The sequence below is a fragment of the Littorina saxatilis genome, linkage group LG7 (assembly GCF_037325665.1).
Source record: "Littorina saxatilis isolate snail1 linkage group LG7, US_GU_Lsax_2.0, whole genome shotgun sequence".
Classification (NCBI taxonomy): Eukaryota; Metazoa; Mollusca; class Gastropoda; order Littorinimorpha; family Littorinidae; genus Littorina; species Littorina saxatilis.
In genome coordinates, this window is record NC_090251.1 from 11,756,513 (window position 1) to 11,778,862 (window position 22,350).

The 22,350-nt window shown below is 44.2% G+C and overlaps 1 protein-coding gene across 1 annotated transcript in view; it reads right to left on the bottom strand.

Annotated features, from left to right (window-relative positions):
• LOC138972062 (uncharacterized) overlaps window positions 1-21,697 on the bottom strand; it is a 24,175-nt gene extending 2,478 nt beyond the window's left edge. Inside the window, exons 1-6 of the mRNA XM_070344904.1 lie at window positions 20,245-21,697; window positions 18,677-18,782; window positions 18,130-18,250; window positions 15,988-16,247; window positions 15,332-15,537; window positions 14,484-14,634 (exon numbers count right to left, since the gene is read on the bottom strand). Of these exons, the coding sequence (XP_070201005.1) occupies window positions 14,484-14,634; window positions 15,332-15,537; window positions 15,988-16,247; window positions 18,130-18,250; window positions 18,677-18,782; window positions 20,245-21,637 (2,237 nt within the window). The 5' untranslated portion in view covers window positions 21,638-21,697. The remainder of the gene's footprint in view (window positions 1-14,483; window positions 14,635-15,331; window positions 15,538-15,987; window positions 16,248-18,129; window positions 18,251-18,676; window positions 18,783-20,244) is intronic.
• Window positions 21,698-22,350: the final 653 nt, after the last annotated feature.

The window sequence follows — 22,350 nt, forward strand, 5'->3', positions numbered from 1 at the left end:
GTGTGCAGCTATATTAAAACCATCCTATAACTTGTGTTCCAGCCTTTACAGATAATGCCGGAGGTGGTGCGGGTCAACTGCAACACTCAGCGACAGTCATAGCGCTCTTGTGGTGACAGTGGTGGCAGTACTCAAGTGTTGATAAATAATTTCACTTTGACAGTCCATCTGTTCAGTAAAAGGAAGGGAAGTAACTGCGCTCTGTGGGGACCAACGATACATTAAGGCCAGTGTAATTACTTCCCTTGGATAACAAGAATGTTCAAATAAAGAATCTTTGTTTATTACATTTTGTTTTGGTTTTATTGTTTCTTTTTTAATATAATTTTGTTGTTGTTGAAAGTTTGAGAACCAAAAATAAATGGAAGTGAGATGTTTCGATCCTCTGCCCCAGGTAAGCAATAATTATAGCTATGACGAGTGTAGAACACTGATTTCGTTGCATTGCGACAGGATCCAAAAGACAAAAAGAAATGTACAGAATAAGAAATCGCCGGAACTACCTCCAAAACCGCTCTCAGACTGTCACCACTGATTCGTTCTTCTCAGCCTGTTGTCCGCTTCGGCGTCCCACAAAAATCTGTCCTCGGCCCTGTCCTTTTCACCCTGTACACCCAACCCCTCTCCCTGGTCATCGAACGCCACGGCATGAACTACAAATATTCCTTTGCCGATGACACGCAGCTCCAGAACAGCGCCAAGCCGGACGTTGACCATCTCCTGGGATCCATCTCCAGTTGTTTTACTGACATCAAGAACTGGATGACTGAGAACAAGTTGAAGCTGAACAGTGAGAAGACGGAGGCCCTTCTCGTTGGAACACGACAGAAGATTGCTTCCCTCACTGTGACCGACCTCCAGCTGGATGACGCGACTGTTCCATTCTCCCCTGCTGTCAAGAGCCTTGGCGTCTTTCTCGACTCCACTCTCTCCATGCAAACACACATCTCCTTCATCATCAAGACCTGCTTTTTCCACCTACGACGCATCGCCTCCATCCGTCGCTACCTCACCCACGACGCCTGTGTCAAGCTGGTTGTCTCCCTCATCTTCAGTCGTCTGGACTACTGCAACTCCCTTCTGGCTGGCCTCCCCGCCTCATCCATTCATGGCCTACAACGAGTCCAGAACGCTGCTGCCAGGCTGACGTTGAGGAAGACGAAGCGAGACCACATCACCCCCTACTTCGCTCCTTGCACTGGCTCCCTGTCAACACCCGAATCTCCTACAAACTGTCCACTCTGGTCTACAAGTGTCTCAACGACTCTGCTTCCGAGTACCTTCAATCCTCCCTGGACCTGTACACCCAGCCCTCCGACCGTCCCTTTCGTTCTGCTGCTGACCCACTCCGCCTTCACATCCCTCGCTCGAAACTCGCATCTGCTGGTCAGCGTGCATTTCCCTCCGCGGGCCCCTCCGTCTGGAACTCCCTGCCGCTTGAGCTTCGCCAGAGCCCCTCTCTTGACGCGTTCAAGAGTAGGTTGAAGACTCAGTTCTTCCCGTAGCTGGCTGCGACTTTCATGTTCGACATTCTTGTGCTGTGCTCTGTGAGAGGTGTTTTCTTTGTGCTTAATATTATTTTGTTTGGACCTAGCTATTGATGTGTACATTGTTGTTAAACCGTTGTTTGTTGTATGTTTATCAGGGTTTGCTAGTGTGTGATAGGGTTCGTGTCCGTCTGTAGATGTTAGTTTCTTTGTTAGTCCTGTGTTGACAACTCTTCGACAAGCGCTTAGAACTGTACCCACGGAATGATACGCGCTATATAAGCTTCCTCTTGATTGATTGATTAACAATTATTTACTTTCGTATTATGTGTGTGTGTGTGTGTGTGTGTGTGTGTGTGTGTGTGGGTGCTCGACACATCATTATCATCATCTTCATTATCATCATCCGTGATTATCGAGTCCATCAAGTTGCCGCTAGATTGTGTCGACAGCAGAATGTGGCGAGTAGGTGTGAACCCTCTGACCACCAAGGCTGACCTGTCGCGGCCTCTTTCTTCGGCTGACCGCGGGTGCTTTGAAGTGACTATTTTTTTTTCCATTACTTTATTGTCCCATCGCTGGGAAATTCGGGTCGCTTCCTCCCAGTGGAAAGCTAGCAGCAACGGAGTCGCGCTACCCAGGTGTCTGCGTGTTTAGGTGTATTCAGCCACCTGCACTTATGGCAGAATGACCAAGATCTTTAACGTGCCATTGTGGTGACACGGGGGTGGGAGATGGATACCGTCTCTGGGTCTGCACATAAAGTTGACCCGTGTCCGTCCCGGCCCGGATTCGAACCAGCGACCTCTCGATCACAAGTCCAGTGCTCTACCACCTGAGCTACCCGGGCCCCGGGCAGGGTATCTGGGCTGAGGAGCACGAAGCGAAAGTGGGTTCCACCCAACTGGGTGAGAATAAACAGCGGAGTCTGATTTGTTGAAATCACAACACATCTCAGTGTCAAACAAATCCAACAGTGCGGGTGGTAGCTTCATCTCCACCTCGGCCACAGGCACTCGTCACGAGGTGGGCGGGGCCTATGTCTTACTTGGATGTCACTTGTGATGGACGGTCCGGTCGTCTTTCCTTATGGTCTTGAGAGCGCACAGGCCCCGCCCACTTTGATCCCGACCCGCTCGTGACGAGTGCCTGTGACCTCAGCCCTTCATTACGAACTGAGATGTAAGCTCTCCTGATACAAACCAGGAGAGGATATAAAATTATATTTTATTGGAACGTTTAGTTGTGACAAAACAAAACGTTACGGTCACAGTGATCTTCGACCCAGCGGTCTTTTAAGTGCACAAACAGACGAACACTTATACTGTGGAGAATAAACTTATTAGACAAATTGCCCAGAAGCTCGTTCGGAAGACATAAGCGAGGCAAGTTTCTGGACAATTTTTCAGATAAGTTTTTTTTTCTTCTCAATAACAGTTCGTATGTCTGTCCATTTAAAAGACCGCCGGGTCGAAGATCAGTGACCGTAAAGTTTTGTTTTGTAACAATCAAACGTTCCAATAACATACCTTTTTTTTTAAAGTCTGAATTTTGGAACGTTGGCAGTCTATTTAGTTTTGGATTTTTTCCTGATACACGCTACGGTGAACGTTGTTGGTCTCTAAACCTTGTATCGTACACATGGGCAGAAGCCTTTTATTTGTTAGTTTTATGGGTGTTGCAATGTTGCTTGATAATGTTTTTCATTTTCATTTTCATTTTCATTACTTTATTGTCCCATCGCTGGGACATTCGGGTCGCTTCCTCCCAGTGGAAAGCTAGCAGCAACGGAGTCGCGCTACCCAGGTGTCTGCGTGTTTAGGTGTATTCAGCCACCTGCACTTATGGCAGAATGACCAAGGTCTTTTACGTGCCATTGTGATGACACGGGGGTGGGACATGGCTTCCGTCTCTGGGTCTGCACATAAAGTTGACCCGTGTCCGTCCCGGCCCGAATTCGATCCTGCGACCTTCCGATCACAAGTCCAGTGCTCTACCAACTGAGCTACCGGGCCCCCTTTGGGTGGTTTTTCAAATATTAAAGTTTTACCAATTGTCACACACACACACACGCGCGCGCGCACGCGCACACACAAACACACACACACAGTGACACACACACACAAAATAAAGCGCAGTCACACGTCCCGTTTGTGTCGCGTTTAGCGTCGTCAGTTAAAACAATCTACTGCACGTGCTGTAGGGCAACGCCTGAACTGAGAGGAAAGTGGCAAGAAGGTCACATGTCACTGTCTAACGGCACCGCCACTGCGGCTCTCGGAAACCCTTTGAACTCCCCGCCAGAGCCAAATGAAAGGTTTCTCCGCTTGATTCAGTATACAGTGGGACCCACCTTTTAAGACCTCTAAAACTGTAAAAACAAGTCGCGTAAGGCGAAAATACAACATTTAGTCAAGCTGTCGAACTCACAGAATGAAACTGAACGCAATGCAATTTTTCAGCAAGACCGTAGCATCGTCAGTCCAACGCACGTGGCAAAGGCAGTGAAATTGACAAGAAGAGCGGGGTAGTAGTTGCGCTGAGAAGGATAGCACGCTTTTCTGTACCTCTCTTCGTTTTAACTTTCTGAGCGTGTTTTTAATCCAAACATATCATATCTATATGTTTTTGGAATCAGGAACCGACAAGGAATAAGATGAAAGTGTTTTTAAATTGATTTGGAAAATTTAATTTTGATCATAATTTTTATATTTTTAATTTTCAGAGCTTGTTTTTAATCCAAATATAACATATTTATATATTTTTGGAATCAAAAAATGATGAAGAATAAGATGAACGTAAATTTGGATCGTTTTATAATTTATTTATTTTTTTTACAATTTTCAGATTTTTATTGACCAAAGTCATTAATTAATGTTTAAGCCACCAAGCTGAAATACAATACCGAAGTCCGGCCTTCGTCGAAGATTGCTTGGCCAAAATTTCAATCAATTTGATTGAAAAATGAGGGTGTGACAGTGCTGCCTCAACTTTTACAAAAAGCCGGATATCACGTCATAAAATACATTTAGGCAAAAAAAAAAAGGTCTGTTTACGGTAACATAGGGTGAAAAAATAGGGTCGGTAGGTCGGCTTTTTTTTTTTTTTTTTTTTTTTCAAAATTTTTTTTTTTCATTTATTTTTCTTTTTTTCTTCTTTTTATATTTAGTCAAGTTTTGACTAAATATTTTAACATCGAGGGGGAATCGAAACGAGGGTCGTGGTGTATGTGCGTGTGTGTGTGCGTGTGTGTGTGTGTGTCTGTGTGTCTGTGTGTGTGTGTAGAGCGATTCAGACTAAACTACTGGACCGATCTTTATGAAATTTGACATGAGAGTTCCTGGGTATGAAATCCCCAGACGGTTTTTTCATTTTTTTGATAAATGTCTTTGATGACGTCATATCCGGCTTTTCGTGAAAGTTGAGGCGGCACTGTCACGCTCTCATTTTTCAACCAAATTGGTTGAAATTTTGGTCAAGTAATCTTCGACGAAGCCCGGACTTCGGTATTGCATTTCAGCTTGGTGGCTTAAAAATTAATTAATGACTTTGGTCATTAAAAATCTGAAAATTGTAAAAACATTTTTAATTGTAAAAAAAAAATTTTATAAAACGATCCAAATTTATGTTCATCTTATTCTCCATCATTTTCTGATTCCAAAAACATATAAATATGTTATATTTGGATTAAAAACAAGCTCTGAAAATTAAATATATAAAAATTATTATCAAAATTAAATTGTCGAAATCAATTTAAAAACACTTTCATCTTATTCCTTGTCGGTTCCTGATTCCAAAAACATATAGATATGATATGTTTGGATTAAAAACACGCTCAGAAAGTTAAAACAAAGAGAGGTACAGAAAAGCGTGCTATCCTTCTTAGCGCAATCACTACCCCGCTCTTCTTGTCAATTTCATTGCCTTTGCCATGAGCGGTGGACTGACGATGCTACGAGTATACGGTCTTGCTGAAAAATGGCATTGCGTTCAGTTTCATTCTGTGAGTTCGACAGCTACTCGACTAAATATTGTATTTTCGCCTTACGCGACTTGTTATATTTAGTCAAGTTTTGACTAAATATTTTAACATCGAGGGGGAATCGAAACGAGGGTCGTGGTGTATGTGCGTGTGTGTGTCTGTGTGTGTGTAGAGCGATTCAGACTAAACTACTAGGACCGATCTTTATGAAATTTGACATGAGAGTTCCTGGGTATGAAATCCCCGAACTTTTTTTCATTTTTTTGATAAATGTCTTTGATGACGTCATATCCGGCTTTTCGTGAAAGTTGAGGCGGCACTGTCACGCCCTCATTTTTCAACCAAATTGGTTGAAATTTTGGTCAAGTAATCTTCGACGAAGCCCGGACTTCGGTATTGCATTTCAGCTTGGTGGCTTAAAAATTAATTAATGACTTTGGTCATTAAAAATCTGAAAATTGTAAAAAAAAATAAAAATGTATAAAACGATCCAAATTTACGTTTATCTTATTCTCCATCATTTGCTAATTCCAAAAACATATAAATATGTTATATTCGGATTAAAAACAAGCTCTGAAAATTAAATTGTCGAAATCAATTTAAAAACACTTTCATCTTATTCCTTGTCGGTTCCTGATTCCAAAAACATATAGATATGATATGTTTGGATTAAAAACACGCTCAGAAAGTTAAAACAAAGAGAGGTACAGAAAAGCGTGCTATCCTTCTTAGCGCAACTACTACCCCGCTCTTCTTGTCAATTTCACTGCCTTTGCCATGAGCGGTGGACTGACGATGCTACGAGTATACGGTCTTGCTGAAAAATGGCATTGCGTTCAGTTTCATTCTGTGAGTTCGACAGCTACTTGACTAAATATTGTATTTTCGCCTTACGCAACTTGTTTTCTTCTCCCCTCTCTATGATGTTTCACAGTTCATTTCTTCTCATCAATCCCTGTTTTTGCCCAACATAACTACTCCGAACAGTACTTCGAGCTTACCAGTCCTCCCTTCTGTCGTCTGCTGTTTGAGCGCAAACAGCTCTATTTTGGATGCGTTTTTTGGGGTTTTTTTCCGACGATCCAAAAAAAAAATTAGGGTCGGGCCTAAAAACTAGGGTCGGTCGGGTTACCGTAAACAGACATTTTTTTGGGGGCCTTATCGAAAAAATGAGAAAAAAACCGTCTGGGGATAATGATAATGGTATGAACCCAGGAACTCTTATGTAAAATTTCATAAAGATCGGTCCAGTAGTTTACTCTGAATCGCTCTACACACACACACGCACAGACACACACACACACACCACGACCCTCGTCTCGATTCCCCCTCTATGTTAAAACATTAAGTCAAAACTTGACTAAATGTAAAAAGCAGGTCTGAAACAGAAGGGGGTCTTAAAGTGAGGGAACATTTGCAGAGGTTAATAACAGAAAGTCAAAAGAAGCAAGTCTTCAAAAGGTTTCTCCGCTGGTTTCGGTCTACAACTAAACTTATTTTTAAAGGCGTGTGTTGGCTTCTTTCTGATTTTTTTCTCTCTTAACCGTTTTGTTAGTTTGAAGTCATTTCCAAGTCGTTCATATCAACCGGATTCCTTCATAAGCGTAGTCAGTAACTGAAGCGACGTGGACACAAGGGTAATAAAATACGTAATGATGCATCAGCTTCCCCGGACTTAATTCGCTGGCTCAGTGGTCACTGAGTGACGCGGAACAAACACAAGATACAGAGAGCAGCGCTGTTGCAGCCAGTGACGTTTTGCACCCAGATTTCAGAAGGCAAAGGCACCCGATACATGCATGTTCGAAGAGGAACATTTTTGATCTTTTTAGTGTATGTTTGGCAACAAAAAACTAACCTCGAAAATCGTAAGAAAGCGGACACTCGTTTGGTAGTCGTGCCAGTGCCTTTTCTTTAACGGGAAAAAACGCTCTTTTATTTTTCTTCTTCTGGTGCCTCCGTGAAACTTAGCTGATTGAAATTTGGAAGCTATAGTAACCTAGCTTGCTCTACAGTAACCTGGCTTGCTCTACAGTAACCTAGCTTGCTCTACAGTAACCTAGCTTGCTCTACAGTAACCTGGCTTGCTCTACAGTAACCTAGCTTGCTCTACAGTAACCTAGCTTGCTCTACAGTAACCTGGCTTGCTCTACAGTAACCTAGCTTGCTCTACAGTAACCTGGCTTGCTCTATAGTAACCTGGCTTGCTCTACAGTAACCTGGCTTGCTCTACAGTAACCTGGCTTGCTCTACAGTAACCTGGCTTGCTCTACAGTAACCTGGCTTGCTCTACAGTAACCTGGCTTGCTCTACAGTAACCTAGCTTGCTCTACAGTAACCTGGCTTGCTCTACAGTAACCTGGCTTGCTCTACAGTAACCTAGCTTGCTCTACAGTAACCTGGCTTGCTCTATAGTAACCTAGCTTGCTCTACAGTAACCTAGCTTGCTCTACAGTAACCTGGCTTGCTCTACAGTAACCTAGCTTGCTCTACAGTAACCTGGCTTGCTCTACAGTAACCTGGCTTGCTCTACAGTAACCTAGCTTGCTCTACAGTAACCTGGCTTGCTCTACAGTAACCTGGCTTGCTCTACAGTAACCTGGCTTGCTCTACAGTAACCTGGCTTGCTCTACAGTAACCTGGCTTGCTCTACAGTAACCTAGCTTGCTCTACAGTAACCTGGCTTGCTCTACAGTAACCTGGCTTGCTCTACAGTAATCTGGCTTGCTCTATAGTAACCTGGCTTGCTCTATAGTAACCTAGCTTGCTCTACAGTAACCTGGCTTGCTCTATAGTAACCTGGCTTGCTCTACAGTAACCTGGCTTGCTCTACAGTAACCTGGCTTGCTCTACAGTAACCTGGCTTGCTCTATAGTAACCTGGCTTGCTCTACAGTAACCTGGCTTGCTCTACAGTAACCTGGCTTGCTCTACAGTAACCTAGCTTGCTCTACAGTAACCTAGCTTGCTCTACAGTAACCTGGCTTGCTCTAATAGTAGCCTAACCTAGCTTGCTCTACAGTAACCTAGCTTGCTCTACAGTAACCTAGCTTGCTCTACAGTAACCTGGCTTGCTCTATAGTAACCTGGCTTGCTCTACAGTAACCTGGCTTGCTCTATAGTAACCTGGCTTGCTCTACAGTAACCTGGCTTGCTCTACAGTAACCTGGCTTGCTCTATAGTAACCTGGCTTGCTCTATAGTAACCTAGCTTGCTCTACAGTAACCTGGCTTGCTCTATAGTAACCTGGCTTGCTCTACAGTAACCTGGCTTGCTCTACAGTAACCTGGCTTGCTCTACAGTAACCTGGCTTGCTCTATAGTAACCTGGCTTGCTCTACAGTAACCTGGCTTGCTCTACAGTAACCTGGCTTGCTCTACAGTAACCTAGCTTGCTCTACAGTAACCTAGCTTGCTCTACAGTAACCTGGCTTGCTCTAATAGTAGCCTAACCTAGCTTGCTCTACAGTAACCTAGCTTGCTCTACAGTAACCTAGCTTGCTCTACAGTAACCTGGCTTGCTCTATAGTAACCTGGCTTGCTCTACAGTAACCTGGCTTGCTCTATAGTAACCTGGCTTGCTCTACAGTAACCTGGCTTGCTCTACAGTAACCTGGCTTGCTCTAATAGTAGCCTAACCTAGCTTGCTCTACAGTAACCTAGCTTGCTCTACAGTAACCTGGCTTGCTCTATAGTAACCTAGCTTGCTCTACAGTAACCTAGCTTGCTCTACAGTAACCTGCCTTGCTCTATAGTAACCTAGCTTGCTCCAGCCTGTCTTACACAATCGAGCACCCCAACTGCCTCCGCTATCTGTTCACACCTCCTTGAGAATTTTTAGCCGCCAGTCAACGCTCGGTTTGATATGGTGGTCCGTGATATCTCTTCCACATCTTGCGTTTCTACTTATTGACAGTTAATTTATCAGCTTTTATGTCTTGTTTTACGTCTAGTTTTAAGATTTATTTAGGAGTTTAGAGAACATACAGCAAACAGAATAACACTTAACAGCTTTCTTTCTTTATTTGGTGTTTAACGTCGTTTTCAACCGTTCAAGGTTATATCGCGACGGGGAAAGGGGGGAGATGGGATAGAGCCACTTGTTAATTGTTTCTTGTTCACAAAAGCACTAATCAAAAAATTGCTCCAGGGGCTTGCAACGTAGTACAATATATGACCTTATTGGGAGAATGCAAGTTTCCAGTACAAAGGACTTCACATTTCTTACATACTGCTTGACTAAAATCTTTACAAACATTGACTATAATTATTCTATACAAGAAACACTTAACAAGGGTAAAAGGAGAAACAGAATCCGTTAGTCGCCTCTTACGACATGCTGGGGAGCATCGCCATCAGGTAAATTCTTCCCCCTAACCCGCGGGGGGGGGGGGGGGGGGGGGGGGGCTTAACAGCTTGTAACCCCTGTTTTGCAGAAATAATGATGTGATGCTCTGGTTTGAGTCTTTGACACTATTTCATTCAGGATGATTTACCAATAATTATTCATTAACAGCAGTGTCATTTCATGCGGCATAATGAAAGTGCATGCACATTGTTTGTTTGCTTAACGTCCAGTCCACCACGAAGGGTGATATCAGGGCGGTGCAAGCACATTGTTTGTTTGCTTAACGCCCAGTCCACCACGAAGGGCGATATCAGGGCGGTGCAAGCACATTGTTTGTTTGCTTAACGCCCAGTCCACCACGAAGGGTGATATCAGGGCGGTGCAAGCACATTGTTTGTTTGCTTAACGCCCAGTCCACCACGAAGGGCGATATCAGGGCGGTGCAAGCACATTGTTTGTTTGCTTAACGCCCAGTCCACCACGAAGGGTGATATCAGGGCGGTGCATGCACATTGTTTGTTTGCTTAACGCCCAGTCCACCACGAAGGGCAATATCAGGGCGGTGCATGCACATTGTTTGCTTAACGCCCAGTCCACCACGAAGGGCAATATCAGGGCGGTGCATGCACATTGTTTGCTTAACGCCCAGTCCACCACGAAGGGCAATATCAGGGCGGTGCATGCACATTGTTTGCTTAACGCCCAGTCCATCACGAAGGGTGATATCAGGGCGGAGCATGCACATTGTTTGTTTGCTTAACGCCCAGTCCATCACGAAGGGTGATATCAGGGCGGTGCAAGCACATTGTTTGTTTGCTTAACGCCCAGTCCATCACGAAGGGTGATATCAGGGCGGTGCAAGCACATTGTTTGTTTGCTTAACGCCCAGTCCATCACGAAGGGTGATATCAGGGCGGTGCATGCACATTGTTTGCTTAACGCCCAGTCCACCACGAAGGGTGATATCAGGGCGGTGCATGCACATTAAGATACTACATTACATTCATTATAAACAGCACTCGCATTCCTCCGAAAGCGGCGTATGGCTGCCTAAATGGCGGGGTAAAAACGGTCATACACGTAAAAGCCGTGGGAGTTTCAGCCCATGAACGAACAAACAAACAACAGCACTCGCACACACAAACACATGTACACATACACTTATATACACAGATACACACACACGCACTAACGCACATGGGCGCATCCCCCCCCACACACACACACACTAGCATATCAACTCAGAAATACATGAAACCAAACAAATTCTATCAAAAATGTTCTTCCAAATTTATTTGTCAAAAGGACAACAAAAAAGATGAGCAAAAATTCAATCAGGAAAAAAGTAGCACAGCACAATATACACATATATTCTTTCTCTCTTTATTTATTTGGTGTTTAACGTCGTTTTCAACCACGAAGGGTTATATCGCGACGGGGAAAGGGGGAAGATGGGATAGAGCCACTTGTCAATTGTTTCTTGTTCACAAAAGCACTCATCAAAAATTTGCTCCAGGGGCTTGCAACGTAGTACAATATATTACCTTACTGGGAGAATGCAAGTTTCCAGTACAAAGGACTTCACATTTCTTACATACTGCTTGACTAAAATCTTTACAAAAATTGACTATATTCTATACAAGAAACACTTAACAAGGGTAAAAGGAGAAACAGAATCCGTTAGTCGCTTCTTACGACATGCTGGGGAGCATCGGGTAAATTCTTTCTCGTCCCAACCAATATGGGACTCCCCCTAGCCCGCGGGGGGTACATATATTCTTTGTAATGTAAGATAAAGCAAGCAGTTTAAATCTCAAACGTATTGAAATATGCGTACACAAATCTGACAATGTACAATCGTGAATTTCACAGAAGCAAGATATTTCTTGACTCATTACTCATAATAACACAGGTTTGAAAATCTTGAAATATTTTGAACAATGTTTATCTGCTAATGGAAAAGGGAGAAAGAAAGAAAGAAAGAAAGAAAGGAAGAACCAACGAACCGGATCGATCGAACGAACGAACGAACGAACGAACGAACGAACGAATGAAAGAACGAAAGACAGAAACAAAATTATCAAACAACAATCAAACAATCAAAACAATCAAATAAGCAAAAATGATGGACAAGATGATCAGTAAATGATGGAAAAACTTCACAGTACTAAACACTGCACTGAAGACAAAGCGGACATTGTTTTGAGAACAAAACATCTGTAATTAATCTGAGTGATATATGCTTTAAATTTGTATGTTTTTCCCTTGTTGTCTTAAAAGACACTCGATCATCTCTTCACAGAAATAGACATGAAAATAATACGTTAAATCAGCAGCACACTGCACAGAATTATAAATCACACATGATTCATTCAGGATTTCAAAAGAGAAAATCCTAGCCTACTCAGTCCAGGAGCATCCATTACGCGCTCAGAGGATTAGTCGGATGAAAATAAAAATCAATAAAAAAATTCACCCCAAAAAATCAAGGAATCCAACGAAGGTAGTCAAAGCGTAATGCCATTAGGGTAGAGTTGCGAAAGAAGAAAATCGTCCCATCCTTGATAAATCTGAACATTGCAGCTTTGCAAGAGACAATATAAACTGCCCAGTATCCCAAGCTAATAGAATATCATCTTGTTTATTGTACACTTGAGATACCAATATAAGGGTTCATACATTTATGTACATGTATACATTTGCGACTCATTACTGATCAAGCACCAGTGAAAGGTGCAATGACAAAAAGGAGAAGAAGAAAAACAAGAAAAGAGAAAGGAAAAGAAAACTTGTTGATCATAAAGATTATACAAATTCACATTAATCTCACGGGCTTCAAACATGTACCACGAATGTTCACAACTGAATAACTTACTCAGAATCCGACGTGTGGCATCATCAAAAATGTGGTTCCACATGAACGTCTGGACACTAGTAACTGTCTTCAACATGAAGGCAAGAAGGACAGACAAGAAACAGACAAGAAAAGAACTGTTGAAGAAAACGATTTACAGATAAACCATAACCCCTTGACTGTCGAAAGAATTAAGACGGGGGGAGGGTTGAAGCAATGACAAAAATAGTTTACATGAATTAAACGAAACATGAGAAAATGGTATCAGGTTCGACGGAATAATTAAGGGGGGGGGGGGGGGGAGTGGGAATTGACAATAATAGGATACACGAACTAAACCCAACCTAAAAAAATGGTCTCAGGTTAGATGGAAGAATTAAATGGGGGAGGGGGGGGGGGGGCGAAGCAATTTGACAAAAATAGGATACACGAATTAAGCCCAACCTACAAAAAAAATGGTCTCAGGTTCGAAGCAATGACAAAAATAGGATACACGAATTAAACCCAACCTAAAAAAAAATTGGCTCAGGTTAGAGGGAAGAATTAATTAAGGGGGGTGGGGGTGGGGGGGGGGGGGAGCAATGACAAAAATAGGATACATAAATAAAACCAAACCTGAGAAAATGATCAAAAGGGGAGGAAGTCGTCTTGCTGCAATTGAATCATCTTGATGTAATTACCATACAGCGTTTGTTTCCTTTTAATTGGGAATATTATTTTTTCATGATAGCGAATACATATATATGGCAGTCAAGCGGGACCAGAAAGCTGCCCCACGAATTTTCATCAGTGACACAGCCAGAACCCCACACATGGTATCATCAAAACTGACGATTCTACGTGAACGTTCACTGGCTGCTGTATATCACAAAGCCATTGATGACAATCACGATAAACTGCGCGTGCTGGTCATCCAAAAAAGTGGATTCCACACGAATCTTTACTGACTGCTGTCTATCACAATATCTTCAATGACAAACACGATAAACGGTGCGTGCGGTGACTGCTCATCCGAAAAAGATGATTCCACACGAATTTACACTCGTTTCTGTCTCTCAGAATCTCCTTGACAGCAGAAATGACAGACTGCGCGTGCGGTGACTGATCATCAAAAATATGATTCCACACACATTTTCACTAGTTGCTGTCTCCCAGACAGTCCTTGACAGCAGGAATATCACTAGTTGCTGTCTCTCAGAATCTCATTGACAGCAGAAATGGCAGACTGCACATGCAGTGACTAAGCATCAAAAACATGACTCCAGACGAATGTTGACTAGTTGCTGTTTCTCAGAATCTCCTTGACAGCAGAAATGATAGACTGCACATCCAAAAAAGTGGATTCCACGCGAATTTTCACTGGTTGCTGTCTCTTAGAATCGCCTCGACAGCACAAATATCACTCGTTGGCTGTCTCTCAGAATCTCCTCCACAGCCCAAATATCACTAGTTGCTGTCTCTCAGAATCTCCTTGATAGCAGAAATGACAGACTACACGTGCGAATTTTCACTAGTTGCTGTCTCAGAATGTCCTTGACAGCAGAAATGACAGACTACACATGTGAATTTTCACTAGTTGCTGCCTCTCAGAATCTCTTTGACAGCAGAAATGACAGACTGCACATGCGGCTGAATTTTCACTAGTTGCTGTCTCTCAGAATTTCCTTGACAGCAGAAATGACAGACTACACATGCGAATTTTCTCTAGTTGCTGTCTCTCAGAATTTCCTTGACAGCAGAAATGACAGACTACACATGCGAATTTTCTCTAGTTGCTGTCTCTCAGAATTTCATTGACAGCAAAAATGACAGACTGCACGTGCGGTGACGTCATCATGGACTCGTGTCCGCCAATGACGTGGTGAATCCACACGGTTTCTGTGCACAGTCTGCCCAGCCCGTAATCCGCTGCAAGCTGGCAGGAGTACTCCGGGGTTGTCTTGATCCGAACCAGATGAATATTCCCTGGTGGTGAGAGAAATATTAACAGTATCAGAGTGACGAAGGGGAGGACAAATATATAGAAGTGTTTATATGATGACAATGGTCTAAGCTTGTCTTCTGTCTTCTGCGTTCGTGGGCTGAAACTCCCATGTACACTCGTGTTTTTGCACGAGTGGAATTTTACGTGTATGACCGTTTTTACCCCGCCATTTAGGCAGCCATAGGCCGCTTTCGGAGGAAGCATGCTGGGTATTTTCGTGTTTCTATAACCCACCGAACTCTGACATGGATTACAGGATCTTTTTCGTGCGCACTTGGTCTTGTGCTTGCGTGTACACACGGGGGTGTTCGGACACCGAGGAGAGTCTGCACACAAAGTTGACTCTGAGAAATAAATCTCTCGCCGAACGTGGGGACGAACTCACGCTGACAGCGGCCAACTGCATACAAATCCAGCGCGCTACCGACTGAGCTACATCCCCGCCCCGTCTAAGCTTGTTATCAAAAGCATTTTCACATCCATCCACATTCTTCTGCATTATACCGATCTCGTTCCTTATTCAACAGACGGAAAGACAGACGCGGAAAGAGGGGAAGGCAGGCACACACACACACACAAAAACCACACACACACACACAAACGACACACACACACACAAAAACCACACACACACACACACACACATACACAATTGATATCCAATGCAGTAGCACTTGCCTTGAAACATTTCTCCCTCAGATGCATCATACTTGTCAGCGATGTCGGCAGCACGCAGGAACTTCATGGCCTTCTGCTGCCGCTTCAAGCTGATGATGTCATCTGCCACGTGACTCACAGTGACCTTCACCTTGCGACCCCCATCTTTCTTAGCCTGGTCCATCTTGAACATCAGACCCAGCCAAAGACCACGAGCAGCACTGGCACTGAAAACAAGATTGGAACGTCACACACAATTTAAAGGCAAACAACACAAAGTTGACCCGTAGCCGAATAACCGAGGTCTCTTACGTGCCACTGTGGTGACACGGAGGTGGGACATGGATACTGTCTCTGAATCTGCACATACAGTTGACACATGTCCGTCCCTTCCGGGATTCGAACCTGCGACCTTAGGATCACAAGTCCAGAGCTCTATCAACTGAGCTACCCGGCCCCCTACTAATCTCACATTCTATGAAAGAAGCACCAACTCTAACATAATCCAAGACAATAATGCCAACACCAGTTCAACAACCATTGACTAACACAATGTACAACCACTGTCATGCAACAGAGTCATTATCCTTTGCCGTTTCCAGATTTTGACAGTGCCGTTGTCACTGCCGTTGCCAATGCGTGCACGTGCTACATTCGGCACGCCATAGTATCCTTACCTGACTTTCACCGTTCCCATGGTGACACCAATGGCAGCCTCCACGCGCTGCTCTTGAGTCTCTTGTTCTTCCAGCATTGTCTTGACCAGCTCTCTCTGGTCCACGGGCTCATACATATTCATGATGTACAGCAAGAAGTGGGTCTCCACCACCGCGGTCACGTGCTCGGGGCTGGCGTTCGGAGGGAGATGGCGTCGGGGAAACTGCGTCTGACATTTGACGTAGTCCGGGGAACCGTCCAGCATCAGGAGTAGCTCCACCTGATAGACAGGAGAAGATAGTTAAGGCCACAGGTGGCAGTAGCTCCACCTGATCGACAGGAGAAGACAGTTAAGGCCACAGGTGGCAGTAGCTCCACCTGATAGACAGGAGAAGATAGTTAAGGCCACAGGTGGCAGTAGCTCCACCTGATAGACAGGAGAAGACAGTTAAGGCCACAGGTGGCAGTAGCTCCACCTGATAGACAGGAGAAGACAGTTAAGGCCACAGGTGGCAGTAGCTCCACCTGACAGACAGGAGAAGACAGTTAAGGCCACAGGTGGCAGTAGCTCCACCTGATAGACAGGAGAAGACAGTTAAGGTCACAGGTGGCAGTAGCTCCACCTGACAGACAGGAGAAGACAGTTAAGGCCACAGGTGGCAGTAGCTCCACCTTTCTTTCTTTATTTGGTGTTTAACGTCGTTTTCAACCTCGAAGGTTATATCGCGACGGGGAAAGGGGGGAGATGGGATAGAGCCACTTGTCAATTGTTTCTTGTTCACAAAAGCACTAATCAAACATTTGCTCCAGGGGCTTGCAACGTAGTACAATATATTACCTTACTGGGAGAATGCAAGTTTCCAGTACAAAGGACATTTCTTACATACTGCTTGACTAAAATCTTTACAAGTAGCTCCACCTGACAGACAAGAGAAGACAGTTAAGGCCACAGGTGGCACGACATTTTGGTCCCAAAACATAATTTGGGTTCTCAGCATGTTTAGGTACTTTGAACACCAAAGAATCATGCAAGTAATGTTATCTTCAACCTATTTCTTGCAAAAAAAGCGATATTTTTGTTGTTTTATTAAACATTTGAAACCATTTTGAATATTTTTGACGTTTTTTGAACACAAGCACCGTCAATGGGGACTATTCATTTTCGAGACTAATTGTTCAATCTTCTTACTTTGTAAAAAAAAAATGTTTATCGGAAATGATGTCTCTACACAAGAACAGAGACTTTCTATGATTTATCGAGGAACAGTTTTAGAAGTTCTGTCAAAGTACGGGATTTAATTTGTGCCTGTGATATCTACCTAGGGAACAAACTCTGTTCATAAAAAAAGTTGCTCTGTTACTGGATCTAGGGGCCTGTTTCGAGTGAAATAAAACCCTTCAAAGTTCTATCTTTGTTATTCTGGAAGATGAATGTGTCCCAATAACTACATGTTTTACTGTAAAAAGTCGCAAAATTCTGACCCATGTGTCCGTCAAATATTACTTTATAGGACAAAAAACACTTTCTGTGGTTTTTTTTATCGAGGATCTTGAGAAAAAAAACGTTAAAAGCTTTCCAAAGAAACTAATCCTAATTTCCGTGCCATCTCTGCCCTTAAGTGACTCATGCGATTATACTGTTACTAAAAAACATACAAACTTCTGGATAAATGTTAGGCGTACACTTGAATTGGTTGGTACAAAAGGCGATTTCTAAAATTAAAAAAAACCAAAAAAACAAAAAAACACACACACTAATAAACCCACTGATGTTATCGTTGCAACTATGCTTCAACTTCAATGCCTAAACTGCTTAATTGACAATGCTTATGCAGCGCGATGCAGACAGTAAGAACTAACAGGCGTTCACTGCTTACTAAATGTTCGCCTAGCTGGGACACTGATGTCAGTCACACTATAGTCAGGGCAAGGTTGACTAAGAAGATGACAGCAGTGCTAGATGAATCGAAGATTCCCATACCGCAGTGAGAGGGAACAAGTCTGGCCCGCGGGGCCAACGCTGGACACCAAGCTGTGGGGCAGCACCCAGGACCTCAAACTGACAGCCCAATTTGTCAACATCACGGACCAACGGATACAGACACAACGCTGAAGAAGAAGAAGAAGAAGAAGAAGAAGATACCCACATAAAACATAATTACCCTTTTGCCTTCTCGCTGCATCTGGCGTGCCATTTGGAAGACCACCATCCCACCGTAGGAATATCCAGCCAGCCGATAGGTCCCAGTGTTGTTCTGCTGTGTGATGGCTTGACAGTAAAATCTGAACATAAACCATTCCTTTACGAAGTTGAAAAACAAAAAGAAATCTGTACTCACCAACACAAAGACAGCACAAAGACAAGGTCGAATTTTCGCTGTCGAGGCTTCAACGAATTCACAAGAAAACTTGACTAAATGTAACAACAAGTCGCGTAAGGCGAAATTACTACATTTAGTCAAGCTGTGGAACTCACAGAATGAAATTGAACGTTTCATAAGTGAAACGTTATCGTATTTGAAAGAGGATGAAAGTCGCTTCTTAATTTCAATGCTTGTTGTTCTCTCAGGTGCCAGGAGACTGGTTTCCAATAACTCTCACTTGCTATATATTACACATGTCGTATGCATTTAGAGCGCTTACTTCCCTACATCCCTTTGTTTATCAGTTATCGTATTTGATATGATTGATATATAGTGTTTACGTTACCTTGCCAAGGTTTCTATGGAAAAGTCCACAGCATGGTCAGTCTTCTGGATTCCAAAGCAGCGTACGTCAAGACCACTCGCCAGCTCCTTCAGTATCTCCACCATACCTGCACAAGCAGAAAAGCCTTAATAAAAACAAACAAACAAACAAACATACACCCACAAACAAACAAACACAAAATTGGTTCTTTTTTTAACTACACAGTGTATCGTTTATCACATATGAAAGAACGGCTAAACTGTATGACTAATTCCTAGTCTGAACGTGAAAACTCGTAAATAAATCAATCAATCAATGAGTCTTATATCGCGCATATTCCGTGGGTACAGTTCTAGGCGCTCTGCAGTGATGCCGTGTGAGATGAAATTTTATACGGCCAGTAGATTGCAGCCATTTCGGCGCATATTTACCTTTCACGGCCTATTATTCCAAGTCACACGGGTATAGGTAGACAATTATTAACTGTGCCTAAGCAATTTTGCCAGGAAAGACCCTTTTGTCAATCGTGGGATCTTTAACGTGCACACCCAATGTAGTGTACACGGGGGGAGGTTCGGACACCGAAGAGAGTCTGCACACAAAGTTGACTCTGTGAAATAAATTTCCGCCGAACCTGGGATCGAACTCACGCTGACAGCGGCCAACTGAATACAAATCCAGCGCGCTACCAACTAATAAACAAACAAACAAACACAAAATTGGTTCATCTCAACTACACAGTGCATCTTGTATTATGTGTCAAAGAACTGCTAAAGTGTATGACTAATTCCTAGTCTGAACGTGAAAACTCGTAAATAGACAAAATCATTTTTTCAGGCGAGGGATGGGTTCAGCATGAATGCAGACTTTAGTTATGCACACATATCCCAGGGTCTTTGCGTTTGAACGGTACAGCAGTATTTGGTTTGAACGGTACAGCAGTATTTGGAGAGAGATAAACTATCAAACGACCGATCGACAAAACACACAAACAAACAAACAAACACACACACACACACATACAACCCTGTATTTCAAAGCAAAAGTACAGGAGGAGGACTTGATTTACTTCACCCCCACCAGGCACCAGGGCTGGGGTGCACGAAGCGAAATTGGGTGAAACCCAAACGGGTTTGTTTGTTTGTTCGCTTAACGCCCAGCCGACCACGAAGGGCCATATCAGGGCGGTGCTGCTTTGACATATAACGTGCGCCACACACAAGACAGAAGTCGCAGCACAGGCTTCGTGTCTCACCCAGTCACATTATTCTGACACCGGACCAACCAGTCCTAGCACTAACCCCATAATGCCAGACGCCAGGCGGAGCAGCCACTAGATTGCCAATTTTAAAGTCTTAGGTATGACCCGGCCGGGGTTCGAACCCACGACCTCCCGATCACGGGGCGGACGCCTTACCACTAGGCCAACCGTGCCAGTACACACAAACGGATGTGAACAAACCGCGGGGTCTGATTCGTTGAAATCACAATTACAACTCTCAATTTCAACCAATCTAATACCGCGGCTGACTCAGGCTCCCTCCCGGTTGGTAACTTTCTCGTGCACCTCAGTCCAGCTTTAAGCTTACCTGTGATGGGATGAACAATGTAGAGGGGTCTGGCGGTGGCTGACTTTCCCTTCAGCGAGGCCAAAGGCACCAACACAGACTGCATGGCAGCAGACGACAACAGATCCTGCACCCCTGGAGAGTAAGGCGTCAACTTGCGGCTACTCTTCTTCACCACAGAGACTCTTCTTGACGGCTTCAAAGACTGTTTCATTTCCGACACAGCGCCTCGCTTCAATGGTTGCCACTCCGGGCAAAGAGTTGAGGATTTCTCAGTAGTGGGGCTTGGTTGCGTGGAAGCTCCATTGATAAAGGCAACGCTGCTATCTCCAACTACTTTCTGCTTTGGTTGCCACTCCCGGCAAAGAGTTGATGACTTCTCGCTTGTTTGCGTGGAAGCTCCATGCTTGATAAAGGCGACGCTGCTATCTCCAACTACTTGCTGCAATGGTTTCCACTCCGGGCAAAGAGATGAGGAGTTCTCAGTCGCTGGGCTTGGTTGCGTGGAAGCTCCATCCGTGATAAAGGTGACGCTGCTATCTCCAACTACTTGCTGCGTTGGTTTCCACTCGGGACAAAGAGTTGTACATTTCTCAGTCGTAGGGCTAGGTTCTTTGCTGACTTCAAGCTGACAAGCAGTGATGCTGCTTTCCTCTATGGCGTCATGCTTTGGCTTTGGAGTGGACGGTGTCTCAGGTCTGCAGCGTGTTTCTTTAGAAGCTCCACGCTTGACACCGATAGCGCTGCTCTCGCAATTCGTCTCAGACTTCTCTTGGCTCCGTTTCCATGGAGGGATAATCCTTGGTGATAGGGGTGGAGAACTCCCTGCGCTTGCTTCTTCAAAGCTGGCGACGAGCATGCCAAACTTGCGCCTTCGTTCAGACGTTTCTCTCGCAAGGAACTCCTTTAACGGCGTTCTCTTGGGGTCTTCGGTCATACATTGTTCTTGGTCGAGCCTTGTTGCGTAGGTCTGGCGAATGCGTCTCTCTCCTGCAGATACTTTCCCTGGCGCTTCTTCGGAGCTGCATCTGAGTTCATCTACCGTCAGAACTGATCTGAGAATCTTCGGACTCATACAACCTTGAGATGACTTTTCTGTTTGCATGGAGCTTTTATCGTCCATCATCCCCGCATTTTCAATAGCAGGCTGCGCAGAAGCTGCTGATTTTTTGCTGGGACTCAGCGGTGTGCTGTGTCGTGTTCTGGAAGTGAAAGAAATACTAGACGTGCTGCTCGGAGTTAGTGAAATGTTCCTTGGGTAGTTTGAAGCTTGCGGGCCAGCACGCGAGTAGCCTGGAGTGTTTGGTGAATCACTCGGGGTCAATGGAGTCCTTGCTGTCTCGCTGGGTGTCCGAGCAGTGCATGGTGTATTGTTAGGAGGCGAAGGAATGTATTGCAAGGCGACAGGTGTCATTGGTGTAGTGTTCTGTTTCGATGGAGTCAGTGGAGTACTTATTGGCTCGATGTGTGTTAGAGCCTTGCATGGTGTATTGTTAGGAGGCGAAGGAATGTTTTGCAAGGCGACAGGTGTCATTGGTGTAGAGTTCTGTTTCGATGGAGTCAGCAGAGTACTTGTTGTCTCGCTGGATGTCAGAGGAATCCTTGGTGAATCTCTCGGAGTCAATGGAGTACTTGTTGTCTCGCTGGGTGTCCGAGCAGTGCATGGTGTATTGTTAGGAGCCGAAGGAATGTATTCCAAGGCGACAGGTGTCATTGGTGTAGAGTTCTGTTTCGATGGAGTCAGTGGAGTACTTGTTGTCTCGCTGGATGTCAGAGGAATCCTTGGTGTATCACTCGGAGTCAATGGAGTACTTGTTGTCTCGCTGGGTGTTCGAGGAGTGCATGGTGTATTGTTAGGAGGTGAAGGAATTTTTGGCAAGGCGACAGGTGTCATTGGTGTAGTGTTCTGTTTTGACGAAGTCAGCTTGGATTTTATTAGCTTGTTCAGGTGCTCAGCAGCGTTGAAGATGAAGGAGGATGTGCTCGACTTTTTGAAGAAGCTGCGCTTTGTCTCCTTGAAGTCCTGCTTTGTCTCCTTGAAGTCCTGCTTTGTCTCCTTGAAGTCCTGCTTTGTGTCTTTGAAGTCCTGCTTTGTGTCTTTGAAGTCCTGCTTTGTGTCTTTGAAGT